Source organism: Petromyzon marinus, chromosome 55 (assembly GCF_048934315.1).
Source record: "Petromyzon marinus isolate PM22_M1 ecotype Great Lakes invasive population chromosome 55, UKy_Petmar_22M1.pri1.0, whole genome shotgun sequence".
NCBI classification, from domain to species: Eukaryota; Metazoa; Chordata; class Hyperoartia; order Petromyzontiformes; family Petromyzontidae; genus Petromyzon; species Petromyzon marinus.
This window is the reverse complement of record NC_133721.1, coordinates 10,684,929-10,703,580: the sequence shown is the minus strand read 5'-3', so window position 1 is coordinate 10,703,580 and position 18,652 is coordinate 10,684,929. Positions and strand designations below refer to the sequence as shown.

The 18,652-nt window shown below is 54.2% G+C and overlaps 1 protein-coding gene across 1 annotated transcript in view; it reads left to right on the top strand.

Annotated features, from left to right (window-relative positions):
* The window catches only part of LOC116954506 (unconventional myosin-VIIa-like), a 90,001-nt gene that overhangs the window by 60,244 nt on the left and 11,105 nt on the right, over positions 1-18,652 (top strand). The window contains exons 36-46 of the mRNA XM_076052235.1: positions 318-546; positions 1,649-1,824; positions 2,818-2,970; positions 6,614-6,719; positions 8,249-8,362; positions 9,461-9,548; positions 12,356-12,468; positions 14,101-14,286; positions 16,548-16,664; positions 17,053-17,136; positions 17,902-18,021. Coding sequence (XP_075908350.1) covers positions 318-546; positions 1,649-1,824; positions 2,818-2,970; positions 6,614-6,719; positions 8,249-8,362; positions 9,461-9,548; positions 12,356-12,468; positions 14,101-14,286; positions 16,548-16,664; positions 17,053-17,136; positions 17,902-18,021 — 1,486 coding nt within the window. The remainder of the gene's footprint in view (positions 1-317; positions 547-1,648; positions 1,825-2,817; positions 2,971-6,613; positions 6,720-8,248; positions 8,363-9,460; positions 9,549-12,355; positions 12,469-14,100; positions 14,287-16,547; positions 16,665-17,052; positions 17,137-17,901; positions 18,022-18,652) is intronic.

The following is an 18,652-nucleotide window of genomic DNA, read 5'->3' as shown; positions in this document are numbered from 1 at the left end:
TCACCGTGGGAACCGCAACGTGTCACCGTGGGAACCGCAACGTGTCACCGTGGGAACCGCAACGTGTCACCGTGGGAACCGCAACGTGTTACCGTGGGAACCACAACGTGTCACCGTGGGAACCGCAACGTGTCACCGTGGGAACCGCAACGTGTCACCGTGGGAACCGCAACGTGTCACCGTGGGAACCGCAACGTGTCACCGTGGGAACCGCAACGTGTCACCGTGGGAACCGCAACGTGTTACCGTGGGAACCGCAACGTGTCACCGTGGGAACCACAACGTGTCACCGTGGCAACCGCGCGTGTCACCGCTAGGCCGCTGCCGCAGGGCGCCGTGAAGCAGGTGGTGGAGGCGCGTGGCCGCCGCAAGGACCACCTCTGGGCCTGCTCCCGGGAGCCCCTCCTGCAGCCGCTGCTGCTCAGCGTCATCGGAGATCACGTGGCCAAGGACGCGTGCAACGCCTTCATCGATATCCCTCGGCCCCGCGGAGACTCGGCCCCCCCCCCCTACGCGCAACCACCACCCCCGTCGCGACCCGACCCATGACAACCACCCAGCCGGCCGTGCAGATACTCGCCCAGTCAGAGGGGCGGCCAGGCCGCCCGGCCGGCTTTCGGTCCATACAACCACGCGGCAACTTTTAACCCGTGTGTTAATTTTGTTTTACCAAGGCCGCCACTGCCGACCTGGGCGCCTGTATATATATACATACACACACGTGTGTGTGTATGTATATATATATACACGTGTGTGTTATTATATATTATAATATGTAAGTAGTATAATAATATATGATACTATCTAAATATAGTATTATAATATATAATATTATAATATGATTATTATATATAATTGTATATTGTATAATACCGCAATTATTTATTTATTATTATTATCCACGTGCGCGGCGTGTATATATAAATGTCTACGCGGTCGCCCCTCCACCCGTCCGTTCGTTCACTCGTCACACATGGTCAGCGCGCGACCTTTCCCGTGCGACCTTTCGCGTGCGACCTCTCGCGTGCGACCTTTCGCGCGTGAAAGGTCATGCGCGACCTCTCGCGCGTGACCTTTCGCGCGCGACCTCTGGCGCCAACGAGCACTCATCCAGAGTGAGCTGAACGTCCTGCTGTCCATGACGGATTGTTTCTTTTGTTTTAAGTTAGGGGTTACTTCGCGTCAATATGAACGTGTCGTTAAACCCGCCACCACCACCACCACCACCACCCGACACGGCCAACTAAGTAAAGGTTTGTCGCGTAAACAAAACGTTCCAATTAAGTTGCTAGTTCGACACTAACCGGTCGTGTGTGTTGGAGAGCAAACCCACAGCGACGTTTACAATCCGAAGGGCCGCGACGTTTCGCCGGTAATTGCAACCGGCGGCATCATCAGGCGCCAGCCAGAGTTGTGGAGAAATCCTCCTCACTGTTTCGGTCTCAAATAGAGGAGGGCAAATGTGATGTCGTCACTTGTGAGCCAATCAGGTGTGAAGACCGCAGGGTGGTGGTTTATTAATTCGTGTAGATTACAATGGATGTCTTTGTCCCATCGTGAGCATCGTCGTCATCATCGTCGTCGTCCGAGTGATCGTGCCCGACAGTCCGTCTGAACGCCTTGACCTCCGACCCCCCCGTGGCCTCCCCCCCGTCCCCCTGCACCCATCCTCAAGTACATGGGGGACTTCCCGATGCGGCAGGCGACCTCCGACCCGGGCACCGACCTCACCGACCAGGTGTTCAGGCCGGCGCTGAAGAACGCCTGCCTGCAGGACGAGCTCTACTGCCAGATCCTCAAGCAGCTCACCGACAACAGACAGGGGTGAGCCGGCGAACTTTTCTGCCGCTTTGCTCCTCTTGCCGGTGCCGGGCGCGGGTGGCGGCGGGGAGAGGCGGGGAGCGGTGCCTTGGAAATATGTGACCTCCGGAAGTAGTTCTGTCGTGTACGCTTTCCCGAGCCGTTCCGTCTGTGTTCTTAAAATCGGCTTGAAGACTCTAGTAAACCACGCAACTTCTGTGGGTGGCCACCCCCACTCTGAATATCTCTCCTCTCATCTGCAGATCTCCATACCTCTATATCTCTAAATCAGCACGAGCCTCCAGTAAACCACGTGACTTCTGAGTGTGGCCACGCCCTCTCTGAGTCGCCTCCCATCTCCCCGCCCACTGTGAAAACGGACGCCGCTCCTGCTCCTCCGTGCAGCAGCAGCAGCAGTGTCGAGTCCCTGACGCAGCCTCCCCTTCCTCCATCTCCTTACCGCTGTACTCCCGTGTGTGTGTGTGCGTACAGGTATAGTGAAGGGAAGGACTGGTAGCTGATCTGGCTATGTGTGTGTGGGGAGCGGTGGCACAGGGGGGTGTGTGTAAACATCGCCACTGCGGAGACAAAGGCGGCCGGGCGTGGTGTTGGCCACCCACCCCTTTGTGTGCCGTGCCGGCCTTCATAGGTGCTACTTGCTAACAGCACTTGCCCTAAAAGTGTGTTGCAGGCTATACGGGAGATCTTTGTATGTGTGTGGAAAGCGGTGGTGCAGTGGTTAATGCGATGCACCACAAACCCGAGTTTGATTCCGGCTCACGGCCACCAACAACAGTGACGATTATCTGAACCGGTCCTGGGCCTCCCCTAGGTCGACTCAGCCTCAAATGTGTAAACATCGCCACTGGGGAGACAAAGGCGGTCGGGCGTGGCGCTGGCCACCCACCCCTTCCGTGCGCCGTGCTCGGCCTCCGTATGTGCTGTCACTCGCTAACAGCACTTGCTCCGACAGTCTGCTGAGGCTACGCGGGGGATCTTCGTCTTTGTTGTGTCCAGGTATAGCGAGGAGAAGGGCTGGGAGCTGCTGTGGTTGTGCCTCGGTCTCTTCCCGCCGGGAGCGGCGCTGGCTCCGCACGTCCAGGAATTCCTCCAGTCGCGGCAGCGCACGGCCCACGTTGCCCGTCTCAACCGCAGCCTGCAGAACAGCGGGTCGGTGACAGGCACACACACACATACACATATACACACTCATATATATACACTCACATATACACACTCACATATACACACTCATGTATATACACACTCACATATACACACTCACATATACACACTCATATATATACATATATACTCACACACATATACACACACACATGTATATACACACTCACACATCTATACACACACACAGATACACACGCAGAGATACGCGCACACACACACGCACACACACATGCAGACACAAAGATCCCCCGTGTAGCCTTAATAGACTGTTGGGGCAAGGGCCGTCGATATATGACGTCACGCACCTAGGGGGGGGGGGGTCAGACATTTGTGACGATGTGTGACGAGGAGGGGGGGGGGGTGAGAAATGTGACGTCACATCAAAATTCGCAACTTTAAATAAATATAGACAACACGTTCTACTTAATTAAATAGACTATTTTATAAATGTGTTTCTCCTACAACATCATAGTGCAACGCCACATTAAATACGCACTACAATGACAATAGTTTAAAGCGATTTGAAGCATACTTTATATATATTTTTTGGGGGGGGCAGAGCTTTGTGACGTCATATTTTAGGGGGGGGGGTCTGACTTGTTGTGATGCCGTGTGACGAGGGGAGGGGGTAAAAAATCGTCCAAAATCGCGTGACGTCATTTATGGACGCCCCCCAAGTGCTGTTAGCGAGCACCTATGAAGGCCGGCACGGCACACGAGGGAGTGGGTGGCCAGCACCACGCCCGGCCGCCTTTGTTTCCCTAGTGGCGATGTTTACACACCGCACCAGGTACTCATTTGAGGCTGAGTCGAACTAGGGGAGGCCCAGGACCGGTTCAGATAATCGTCACCGGTGTTAGCCGAGAGCGGGAATCGAACTCAGATCGCCGGGTTCCTAGCGCAGCGTAGCGCTAACCGCGACACCACCGCTCCCCACTGCACAAACCTGCACACACACACACACCTACGCACACACCTACACACACACCTACACACACACACCTACACACACACACTTACGCATACACCTGCACACACCTACGCACATACCTGCACACACACACACACACCTACGCACACACCTACACACACACACCAACGCACAAACACCTACACACACACACTTACACACACACACCTGCACACACATGCACGCACACACACACCTACACACACACCTACACACACACCTACACACACCTACGCACACACCTGCACACACACACCTACGCACACACCTACACACACCTACGCACACACCTGCACACCTACACATACCTACGCACACACCTACACACACACACCTACGCACACATACACACCTACACACACACACCTACGCACACACCTGCACACACACACACACACTTACGCACACACACACCTACGCACACACCTACACACACACGCACACCTACGCACACACCTGCACCCACACACACACCTACGCACACCTACGCACACACCTACAGACACACACCTACACACACACACCTACACACACACTTACGCATACACCTGCACACACCTGCACACACCTACGCACATACCTGCACACACACACACACCTACGCACACACCTACACACACACACCTACGCACACACACCTACACACACACACCTACACACACACACCTGCACACACCTGCACGCGCACACACCTACGCACACACCTACACACACCTACGCACACACCTACACACACCTACGCACACACTTGCACACACACACACACCTACGCACACACCTACACACACACCTACACACACACACCTACACACACACACTTACGCATACACCTGCACACACCTGCACACACCTACGCACATACCTGCACACACACACACACACCTACGCACACACCTACACACACACACCTACGCACACACACCTACACACACACACACCTACACACACACACCTGCACACACCTGCACGCACACACACACCTACGCACACACCTACACACACCTACGCACACACCTACACACACCTACGCACACACTTGCACACACACACACACCTACGCACACACCTACACACACACACCTACGCACACACACACCTACACACACACACACCTACGCACACACCTGCACACACACACACACCTACGCACACACCTGCACACACACACCAACGCACACACCTACACACACACACCTACGCACACACACACCTACGCACACACCTACTCACACACGCACACCTACGCACACACCTGCACCCACACACACACCTACGCACACCTACGCACACACCTGCACACACACCTGCACACACACCTGCACACACACCTACACACACACCTACACACACACACCTACGCACACACCTACACACACACACACCTACGCACACACCTGCACATACACATACGCACACCTACGCACACACCTGCACACACACACACCTGCACACACACCCACGCTTGCACACATACCTACGCACACACCTGCACACACACACACCTGCACACACACCTGCACAAACACATGCACACACACACCTGCACACACATACACCTGCACACACACCTGCACACACACCTACGCACACGCCTGCACACACCTGCACACACACACCTGCACACACACAAAGATAAAATACAAAGATCCCCCATATAGCCTTAACAGACTGTAGGGGCAAGTGCTGTTAGCGAGCACACACACACCTGCACACACAAACATCTGCACACACACCTGCACACACCTACCCACACACCTGCACACACACACACCTGCACACACACACACACCTGCACACACACAAAGATAAAAGACAAAGATCCCCCATATAGCCTTAACAGACTGTAGGGGCAAGTGCTGTTAGCGAGCACACACACACACCTGCACACACAAACACCTGCACACACACCTGCACACACACCTACGCACACACCTGCACACACACACACACCTGCACACACACCTGCACACACACCTACGCACACACCTGCACACACACACCTTCAAACACACACACCTGCACACACACACCTACGCACACACTTACACACACACCCACACCTGCACACACACACCTGCACACACACCTGCACACACACACACACCTACGCACACACCTGCACACACACACACCTGCACACATACACAGATAAAAGACAAAGATCCCCCATATAGCCTTAACAGACTGTAGGGGCAAGTGCTGTTAGCGAGAGCACACACACACACCTGCACACAGTCACACCTGCACACACACCTGCACACACACACACCTGCACACACACACACACCTGCACACACACACACCTGCACACACACACACACACCTGCACACACATGCCCCGGTGTGCTGTGGAAGTGGTCATCGGGGCACAAGGGAATGCCGACTCAGATTCTCACCCACCGGGGCTCGTGTTCACTTGTGTTCATGCTCGTGTTCACCTGTGTGGGAGCTCGTGTTCACCGGTTTGTGTTCACCTGTGTGCGGGCTCATGCTCACCTGTGTGAGGGCTCGTGTTCACCTGTGTGGGAACTCATGCTCACCTGTGTTCACATGTTCACCTGTGTGGGAGCTCGTGTTCACCGGTATGTGTTCACCTGTGTGCGGGCTCATGCTCACCTGTGTGTGTTCACCTGTGTTCACCTGTGTGGGGGGCAGGTTTCCCGTGCGCAGGTACCCGCCGCACCTGCGCGAGGTGAAGGCAGCACAGCACAAGTCGCGCAAGCTGCACCATCCCGTCTCCTTCCCCGACCAGTCGGAACAGGTGCTCGCAAACTACACCACCATCGTCGTCATCGTCGTCGTCATCAATATCATCACTCTCATCACCATTGTTATCAGCATCATCGTCACCATCATCATCATCATCACCATTATTATCAGTATCATCATCATCAACACCATTACTCTCATCACCATTAACAGCATCATCACCATTACCAATTTTATAAACCCATCATTCTCAACATCATCATCACCTATCAACAACATCACTCATCACCATTGTTACCATCATCATCAACACCATCACTCTCATCACCATCATTATCAGTATCATCATCATCATCAACACCATCATTCTCATCACCATTATCAGCATCATCACCATTACCAAGCTCATCACCATCATTCTCAGCATCATCATCATCACCTATCAACAACATCACTCATCACCATTGTTACCATCATCATCAACACCATTACTCTCATCACCATTATCAACATCATCACCATTACCAATCTCATCAACCATCATTCTCAGCATCATCATCATCATCTATCAACAACATCACTCATCACCATTGTTACCATCATCATCAACACCATCACTCTCATCCCCATCATCATCAGCATCATAATCATCAACACCATCACTCTCATCACCATTATCAGCATCATCACCATTACCAATCTCATCAACCATCATTCTCAACATCATCATCATCTATAAACAACATCACTCATCACCATTATCAGCATCATCACCATTACCAATCTCATGAACCATCATTCTCAACATCATCATCATCTATAAACAACATCACTCTTCACCATCGTTATCACCATCAACATCATCACTCTCATCACCATCATCAACATCATCCTCTCCAGCACGCAATGTTGCTCAGTATCTGTCATCATTGCCTCCACCACCAAAGACAAAGCTCGCCCATGTAGTCTTTAGCGGGCTGTTGGGCCAAGTGCTCTTCAGCGAGCACCTGCGAAGGGCTCCCGTGGCACAGTGGCCAGCGCCACGCCCGGCCACCTTTGTCTCCCGAGTGCCGATGTGTACACCGTACCACGAGGTTTGCTCATTTTAAGACTGGGTCAACCTAGGCAGGGCAGGAGGTGGGGGGGGGCAGCCCGGGACCGGGCCACCGTACCAGGCGTCATCGACGTTGGCACGTGAACGGGAATCGAACTCGGGGGGGGGGGGGGGGGGGGCCTTGCTTCGCAGCGTACGGTAGCGACGACCGCCCTCGCCATCACCACCTCACGGCATTGCCCCTCGCGGCGTCTTGCTCTTTTATTTATTTATTTACGATCAGGGGAAACAAGAAGGTGCTCGGTGTAGTCGGCACTTTGCTTCGTTCATCATTTCGGGTTTTTTTTTAGTTTTTTTACAATGCTTTGTTTTATGTGCCCCCCTCCCCCCCCCTCCTTTTAAACGAAAGATTTCACGAAAGATTTCACGCTCTGCTCTCCTCCTTCTTACCCCTTCCCTCGCTCTCTGTCTCTCTACCCCCCCTGTGTCTCTCCCCTGGTCTCCCTGTCCCCGACGCGGCCGTGCAGGCGTTCGAGGTGGACGCGGGCACGCGAGTGCGCGCGCTCTGCCAGGCCATCACCAAGAAGCTGCAGCTCAAGTCCCAGGAGGGGTTCAGCCTCTTCATCAAGATCATGGACAAGGTGGGGGGGGAGGGAGGCTGGGGAGGGGGAGGGAGGCTGGGGAGGGAGGGAGGGAGGCTGGGGGGGGGGAGGGAGGCTGGGGAGGGAGGGAGGCTGGGGAGGGAGGGAGAGAGGCTGGGGAGGGAGGGGAGGGAGGGAGGCTGGGGGGGGAGGGGGGGGAGGGAGGGAGGCTGGGGAGGGAGGGGGGGGAGGGGAAGGAGGGAGGGTAGGGAGGGAGGCTGGGGGGGGAGGGAGGGAGGCTGGGGAGGGAGGGGGGGAGGGGAAGGAGGGAGGGAGGGTAGGGAGGGAGGCTGGGGATGGAGGGAGGGAGGCTGGGGAGGGAGGGAGGCTGGGGAGGGAGGGGAGGGAGGGAGGCTGGGGAGGGAGGGGAGGGAGGGAGGCTGGGGAGGGAGGGAGGCTGGGGAGGGAGGGAGGCTGGGGAGGGAGGGAGGCTGGGGAGGGAGGGAGGGAGGCTGGGGAGGGAGGGAGGGAGGCTGGGGAGGGAGGGAGGGAGGCTGGGGAGGGAGGGAGGCTGGGGAGGGAGGGAGGGAGGCTGGGGAGGGAGGGAGGCTGGGGAGGGAGGGAGAGAGGCTGGGGAGGGAGGGAGGCTGGGGAGGGAGGGGAGGCTGGGGAGGGAGGGGAGGGAGGGAGGCTGGGGAGGGAGGGAGGGAGGCTGGGGAGGGAGGGAGGGAGGCTGGGGAGGGAGGGAGGGAGGCTGGGGAGGGAGGGAGGCTGGGGAGGGAGGGAGGGAGGCTGGGGAGGGAGGGAGGGAGGCTGGGGAGGGAGGGAGGGACTCCCAACACACATTTTCACTCGCGCCCCAAATTGTCGATGACTGCATCGGGGCATCGGTCACGAACGTCCACGTGCCGCGAGTTAACCGGCACGACGGCCTGCAGCTGGAGCGGCGTGGCTGCTGTGCGGCGCAGTACGGTGCCGTGGTGTATGGCACCGTGCGGTGACGCGTGGTAGAAATCTGCGGTTTGTGGTGGTGCTGCGCGGTGCTGTGCGGTGCTGTGCGGTGCTGTGCGGTGCTGTGCGGTTGACGGCGGGGTAGCAACGGCGGTTGCGGTGACGCGCGGTGACGCGCGGTGGCGGCGTGTGCTGCGGTCGATGCAGGTGGTGAGCATGCCAGACGGAGACTACTTCTTTGACTTCGCCAGGCAAATGGAGGAGTGGAGCAACAGCGGGAGGGTGGCACGGGAAGGTAACGAGCGCTGGCGGGGGAAGGTTCCGCGTGCCGGCTCGGAGATCAGCGAGAGGCGTCGGCGGCGCTGTCGTGTTGTCCCTCCTTGCAACCCTACAACGGAATCAACTTGTCCCGTACATTGAGCAGCACTGCTCATAGACCCAACACTGCAACATAGACTCAGCACTGCCCATAGACTCAACACTGCCCATAGACTCAACACTGCCCATAGACTCAACACTGCTCATAGACTCAACACTGCACCATAGACTCAGCACTGCCCATAGACTCAACACTGCCCATAGACTCAACACTGCCCATAGACCCAACACTGCCCATATACTCAGCACTGCCCATAGACTCAACATTGCCCATAGACTCAACACTGCCCATAGACTCAACACTGCTCATAGACTCAACATTGCCCATAGACTCAACACTGCCCATAGACTCAACACTGCCCATAGACTCAACATTGCCCATAGACTCAACACTGCCCATAGACTCAACACTGCCCATAGACTCAACATTGCCCATAGACTCAGCACTGCACCATAGACTCAACACTGCACCATAGACTCAACACTGCTCATAGAGTAAAGTCACGTAGGTGAAAATAAAATAATAAAAAATCACGACGTTTCGGCCACAACACAAGTGGCCGAAACGTCGTGATTTTTTGTTATTTTATTTTCACCTACGTGACTTTACCCAATAGAACCAAAGAGTATGGATCCTAGCAGTCACGAAAGCTTTAAAGCTAGAACTGCTCATAGACTCTACACTGCCCATAGACTCAACACTGCCACCCATAGACTCAACACTGCCCATAGACTCAACACTGCCCATAGACTCAGCACTGCCCATAGCCTCAACACTGCCCATAGACTCAACACTGCCCATAGACTCAGCACTGCCCATAGCCTCAACACTGCACCATAGACTCAACACTGCCACCCATAGACTCAACACTGCCCATAGACTCAACACTGCACCATAGACTCAACACTGCACCATAGACTCAGCACCCCCCATAGACTCAACACTGCACCATAGACTCTACACTGCGTCATAGACTCTACACTGCCCATAGACTCAACACTGCACCATAGACTCTACACTGCCCATAGACTCAACACTGCCACCCATAGACTCAGCATTGCCCATAGACTCAACACTGTCCATAGACTCAGCACTGCCCATAGACTCAGCACTGCCCATAGCCTGAACACTGCACCATAGACTCAACACTGCCCATAGCCTCAACACTGCACCATGGACGCAATACTGCCACCCATAGACTTAGCACTGCCCATAGACTCAGCACTGCTACCCATAGACTCAACGCTGATACCCATAGACTCAACACTGCCCATAGACTCAGCACTGCCCATAGCCTCAACACTGCACCATAGACTCTACACTGCCCATAGACTCAAAACTGCCACCCATAGACTCAGCATTGCCCATAGACTCAGCATTGCCCATAGACTCAACACTGCCAATAGACTCAACACTGCCCATAAACTCAACACTGCACCATAGACTCTACACTGCCCATAGACTCAGCACTGCCCCTGTACATGAAGCAGTCCCTCTCCTTCACCTTTCCTCTCTTCAGGCCTCACTTCTTCTCCATCGCCCATTCCCTTCCTCGCCCCTCCACCCCTTCCCGTCCCTCCCCAATAACCCCTCAAGTGACCACCCTAAGTATCCTTCTATCGCTGTCATTCATTCCTCATCGCTCACACGCCCCTGCCATCAGAATCATTCTTGCTTATACCATTTTAAGATTATGTTACACGCAGTGCCGGATTAAGCTAGTGCGGGGCCTGTAGCATATGATGTTATAAAGGGGCCCTAAATACAAAAAAAACACGTAAATATTAAAACCACAAATGTTTAACTTGCATCGTAAAGTAATTGTATTGTTTCATTTGCTATACGACAAATCGCTAACCTTCAACACCCAGTCGTTCATAAAAGTTGAAGGCGGTATAGTACTATAGTAATAGAGCAAGTGCAGAATCACTGAGCCGGAATTGATAGCTTAAAAGCGTTTAGCGCGGGGCCCTTGAAAGTGCGGGGCCCGTAGCTACTACTACATATATGTAGTAGCTACTACATATATGTAGCTACGTTTGCTATTAGGATCATCCGGCACTGGTTACACACCTTTAACAAGGCACTCCATAAAAAAACAAATTAAGATAACGTAAATTCTGTAAAAGTGATCATTATTTTGTCACGTGGTGATGACAAGACTTTATACGTAAAACTACCGTATAACCTAACCCGAAAGCCAATATTATCATTGGTTCATCATTAACAGCAGCAGCATCATCATCAACACCATCAACAACAACAGTAGCATTAGCATTTTCATCAGCAGCATCAGCAGCAGCAACAACATCATCATTAGAATTAGCATCATGATCAGCAGCATCAGCATCATCTTCAGCAGCAGCAACAGCAGCATCAGAAGTAGCATCGGCATCAGAAATAGCATCATCATCAGCAGCATCATCAACAGCATCATCATCAGAAGTAGCATCACCTTCAGCAGCAGCAACATCAGCAGCATCACCACGTGGTGTGCGTTTATGTTTTTTTTTCTCCTCTCAACATTTCCTCGAACGCGCTCACCGCTGCCAAAGTGCCAAAGCCACAAACGAACCCCCTGCAGGCGCCCCATGCAGCGCAGCGCAGCAAGAAGGACGGACGGACGGTGACGCGGTGGCCACCCCGGCACGTGGGGCCTTGACGCTGGCTGCCCCCCCCCCCCCGTGCCCCCCCTCTCTCTCTCCGTGTCCGTGCGACGCCAGGCCAGGCAGCCGCCCCCATGCCGGAGTATCAGGTGCACTTCCTGCGCAAGCTTTGGGTCAACGTGATCCCGGGGAAGGACCCGACCGCGGACAACATGTTCCACTACCCGCAGGTGATGCCGCGTGATGCCACTCCTAGTCACACGCGCGAGTGTGTGTGTGTGTCACTAGCTACATGCGCATGTGGGTGTGTTACTTGCCACATTCGTGTGTATGTGTGTCACTAGCCACACGCGCGTAAGTGTGTGTCACTAGCCACATGAGTGTGTATGAGTGTGTGTCACTAGCTACACGCGCGTAAGTGTGTGTCACTAGCCACACGTGTATTTGTGTCTCAGTAGCCACACACTCGTGCGTGCGTGTCAGTAGCCACACTCACGCGCGTGTATGTCAGTAACCACACATGCGCGTGTGTGTGTCACTAGCCACGCGTGCGTGTGTGTGTGTCAGTAGCCTTTGAGTGAGCAGCTACACTCAGAGGCGCTGCTGCTGAACCTGGAGCTTGCCACGAAGAGGTGGGGCCTTACCATCAGCCCCACCAAAACTAAGCACCTGCCTGGGTATTTTATACCATTGGACACTCCACCCCCACAACTCGCAATTGGTGATGGGGCAGTTGTGGAGAGGTTCCCATACCTGGGCAGGGTGCTCATGACCGGCTCCAGTTTAACAGCAGAGGTCTCACTCCGAATCAGTCGAGCGGCATTATCTTTTAATCGGTTGCGTAACGCTGTGTGGAAGCTACCTGGTCTGTCGCTCCGCACTAAGCTTCAGGTCTTCTCGGCCACGGTCATCCCCTCCCTTCTCTACGCTTGCAAAACGTGGACCCCCCTAATGAAACATCTTCGCCGGTTAGAAACATTTAGGCTGGCCTGCCTACGATCCATCCTGGGTTTAATCAGGCTGGATTGTGTGAGGAGCTCACAAATCATTGAAAGATCTGGACAAAGTCCCATTGGTGAGCTCCTACGGCAGGCAAGGCTGCGTTGGCTGGGTCATGTAGCCCGTATGCCCAGCCAACGCATGCCTAAACAGCTTTTGTTCGGTGGGATTGAGGGGGCTAAACGGGCGCAGCACGGGCTAGAGAAGAGATGGAGTGATGTGGTACAGGAGGATGTGGACTTGCTGATAACAGGTACCAGCAGTGTCAGGATCGGCCTCTGTGGAGGAGGCTCGTGAAGGACGCTACTGGGCAGTTGGAGGCAGTCGCCCTCCAACAACAACGGAGGGCGGAGGAGCGACGCTCACAACAACGAGTGGAGCGCCGGGTGATTAAAGCACAGCAAGTTGGCACAGTAGGGGGCACAAGTGGTGCATCAGCCAGTCATCTCAGTCAGTCGACCCGTGGCACCTGGGTCTGCCCCGTGGCCTCCTGCCAGAGGGCGTTCGACACTTCACGTGGCCTCAAGGTGCACATAGCCTGGCACAAGCGTCGTGGTGACGTCACCGCCACTTTGTGGCGAATGGCGGTTGTTGTTGTTGTCAGTAGCCACACCTGTCCGTGTGTCACTAGCCACACGTCCACAACCATCATCTCCGTCACCACCATCGTCATCTTCATCACCAACGTCGTCACCATCGCCGCCGCCGCCGCCGCCATCATCATCATCATCACCTTCACGACTATCGCCGCCGTCAAAAATTGCGGTCATCCTCAACATCATCATCATCAATCATCATCATCGTCGCTCCCGTCGCCATCACTGTCTTCCCCACGACTGTCCCCACCACCGCCACCAACGCAGGAGCTGCCCAAGTTCCTGCGCGGCTTCCACAAGGTGTCGCGCGAAGACGCAGTGCAGTTGGCGGCGCTGGTGTTCCGTGCCCGTCACGGCGATGACCGTGCGCCCATCTCCGGCGTCGGGCGCGGCCTCAAAGAGCTGCTGCCCCACGACCTCCTGCCCGACGCCTCCGCCGACGCGTGGAAGAAGGTGACGGCCCCCCTCGTCGCTCGACGCCCCCCCCCCACCCCCCCCACCCCCCCCCCCTGCCAGCCCCGCGACGACGATTAGCGACGGTGGAAATAAGAAGTTGGACGTACGTGCTGCGTACATCGAGTCAGAATACTGTATTCATGCTGGAGGAGGAATCCGATGAGCTGTAAAGCTCTTTTTTCACAGATGTCCGGTAAGGGGGCACGGGTTCAGAACGTTACAACGACGAACGGTACAAAAACACGATAGGAGTGCAAAGTACAAGAAAAACACAAACAAATACAACACTAAAACCATCTCCATCCCACCAGGCAAAGCCCACTATATTTCAGAAGCGACCTGGCCACAAATGATAGCTCAACCAAGTGGCCCATCATTTGGATATTTAAAGCACCAAAGTTATTAAATCATCTAAACGCGTCTTTCTAAATATTGACGGAAAAACCGGAGGGCCCGGAGAACAAAGATCCGCACGACCATGGGGAGAGCTTGGAAACTCCAAATGTACAGCAGCAGGGCGTCAGGGTCGGGATGGAAGCCCCGACCTCCTGCATACCAGGCGAGGTAGTTAACATCTCGTCATGTACACAGAGACTCATAGACTCACGCAGAGACCCATAGACTCACACAGAGACCCATAGACTCACACAGAGACCCATAGACTCACGCAGAGACCCATAGACTCACGCAGAGACCCATAGACTCACACAGAGAGTGATAGACTCACGCAGAGACCCATAGACTCACACAGAGACCCATAGACTCACACAGAGACCAATAGACTCACGCAGAGACCCACAGATGCACACAGAGACACATAGACTCACACAGAGACCCATAGACTCACACAGAGACCCATAGACTCACGCAGAGACCCACAGACGCACGCAGAGACCCATAGACTCACGCAGAGACCCATAGACTTATGCAGAGACCCATAGACTCACGCAGAGACCCATAGACTCACGCAGAGACCCATAGACTCACACAGAGACCCATAGACGCACGCAGAGACCCATAGACTCACGCAGAGACCCATAGACTCACACAGATACCTATAGACCCATAGACTCACACAGAGACCGATAGACTCACACAGAGATCCATAGACTCGCACGGAGACCCATAGACTCACTCAGAGCCCTATAGACTCACGCAGAGACCCACAGACTCAAAGACTCACACAGAGACCCATAGACTCACACAGAGACCCATAGACTCACACAGAGATCCATAGACTCACACAGAGACCTATAGACTCATAGACTCACGCAGAGACCCACAGACTCAAAGACTCACACAGAGACCCATAGACTCACACAGAGACCCATAGACTCACATAGAGATCCATAGCCTCGTTACGGAGACCCATAGACTCACACAGAGACCTATAGACTCATAGACTCACGCAGAGACCCACAGACTCAAAGACTCACACAGAGACCCATAGACTCACACAGAGACCCATAGACGCACACAGAGACCCATAGACTCACACAGAGACCCATAGACTCACATAGAGATCCATAGCCTCGTTACGGAGACCCATAGACTCACACAGAGACCTATAGACTCATAGACTCACGCAGAGACCCACAGACTCAAAGACTCACACAGAGACCCATAGACTCACACAGAGACCCATAGACGCACACAGAGACCCATAGACTCACATAGAGATCCATAGACTCGCACGGAGACCCATAGACTCACACAGAGACCTATAGACTCATAGACTCACGCAGAGACCCACAGACTCAAAGACTCACACAGAGACCCATAGAGTCACATAGAGACCCATAGACTCACACAAAGACCCATAGACTCACACCGAGATTCATAGACTTGCACGGAGACCCATAGACTCACACAGAGACCCATAGAATTATAGACTCACGCAAAGACCCACAGATTCACACAGAGACCCATAATGTGTCGTCCTTACCACGCACCTCCGATGAGCACGGTTGGCTACGCACGGTGCGAAATAAGTTCAACATACACACGTACGTGCAAACTCACCCCTCCTCTTAACCTACCTCGTCCATCCCACTTCGTCTGCATTGTACCCCCCAGTCTGTGTCTCACCTCTTCGGGCTGCGTCTCAGCTTGTCCCGTGCCTCCTGTCGTCTGTCTCTGGCTCGCACTGACCAATGGGATCGCTCGTTCCCCCGTGCGCCCGCTCGCCCGATGAATGGACCGCGGCGGCGATGGCGCACCAATTAATGATTTCCTCCCCCCCCCCACCCCTTCGCTAGTTGATCGTCGCAGCCATCGGCAAGAACGCCGGCAAGACGCACGATGAAGCCAAGCTGGCGTTCCTCAAGATCATCAGCAGGTGGCCTACGTTCGGAACGACCTTCTTTGACGTCAAGGTGAGGGCTGGCCTCGGTCTGCACATCTGTGAAAGGAGGAAAAAAAAAAAAGAGCCTCATAGCTCATCGGATTCCTCCGGAACGAATAAATGATTAAGGACTCAACGGTGCTCCCGTCAACGAGGCGCGCGTGCGGGGAGCGCCGTTGCAGCGGTTCGCGCGCTTACGCTACGAACCCGGGGACCCGGTGACGATTTCACGAACCGGGTCGCGGGCCTCCCCTGGGTCGGCTTGGCCACAAATGAGTACCTGGTGCGATGTGTAAACAAGTCGACGCGGCGGGATGGCGGCGGCGCTCGTCCCGGCAGGGGTTCGACCGGTTCGTGTCCGCTCGGCCGCCCCGGTCGGTGCCGCGGTCGACCGGCCGTGTGTCGTTGTCCGTTTGCAGCAAATCTCCGAGCCCACCTACCCCGACATCCTGCGGATCGCCATCAACAAGCACGGGCTGAGCCTCATCAACCCCAAGACCAAGGCGAGTGTGTGTGATTGTCTCGCTAGCCGCTACGCGGGGATGTCGCGCTCGTGAGCGGTCGCTCGCTCTGCCGGTTAGCGCGAGGTGGTCGGCAAAACACGACAATAACAAGGGGAGACATTTTTTTTAATGATTATTATTATTACGGTAATAATAAACGTGAATAAATACAATATTTCATGAGCCAGCGATGTGGCGTGATGCAACACCCACACACACACTCACACAAAAACACAAAGATCCCCCGTATAGCCTTAGCAGACTGTTGGGGCAGGTGCTGTTAGCGAGCACCTGTGAAGGCCGGCACGTGCTTTTAATTTTGGAATTTGTGGTGACCTGGGTCACTCTGGCAAATGAGACTCTTCGGTTATGTTCTGGTCGTGGCGAGATGTTAACTACCTCGCCTGGTATACAGGAGGTCGTGGGTTCGATTCCAACCCTGACGCCTGCTGCTGTATATTTGCAGTTTGCACGTCTCTCTCCCCGTGGTCGCGTGGATTTTTGCCCGGGCCCTCCAGTTTTTCACCTTCACATTTTAGAATCAAAATGCGTTCAGAGTATGTGGCTGCAATAAATGTCCACGTGACGATAAGCCACTTCGTCGGGTTATCATTTGCGACCAGGTCGCGTCTTAAAAAGAGCTCTGTAGCTCATCCGGCCTCACCAGGGTAAAATAAAAGTAGTGTTTGATCGTTTTCAGCTGAGTTCTCACCCAGTCAAACACGCAGAGCACAAGTGAAACGCAGACCCTCCCTCCCTTGGCAGGACGTGCTAGCTCAGCACAGCTTCACCAAGATCTTCAACTGGAGCAGCGGGAGCACCTACTTCCACATCACCATCGGCAGCGCCGTGAGCGGTACCAAGCTGCTGTGTGAGACGTTCCTGGTGAGTGGTGGCAGTCACACACACAGACGCACACACAGAGATACACATAGACACACACACACAGATATACGCACAGAGACAAACACACACATACAGACACGCACACACACAGACAACACACACACAGACAGCGAGAGAGAAAGACGTACACACAGACACACACACACAATCAGACACACACATACACAGAGAGCGCCATATAGCCCCTACCCCTCTAGATGTAAGTGTTCAGAAAGTCAGAGGGGGGGGGGGGGCAGAAAGAGACAGTTCTGTGGCCGTCTTTGTAAAAAAAGACAACTGCTTAGCTCAATGGGGCCTTGACCAATTGAAATAATAACGGATTCCGTCTGGGGCATCTCTGTGTAACTCTATGGATCTCTGTGTAACTCTATGGATATCTGTGTAACTATATGGATCTCTGTGTAACTCTACAGATCTCTGTAACTCTATGGATCTCTATGTAACTCTATGGATCTCTGTGTAACTCTATGGATATCTGTGTAACTCTATGGATATCTATGTAACTCTACAGATCTCTGTGTAACTCTATGGATCTCTGTGTAATTCTATGGATCTCTGTGTAACTCTATGGATCTCTGTGTAACTCTATGGCTCTGTGTGTAACTCTATG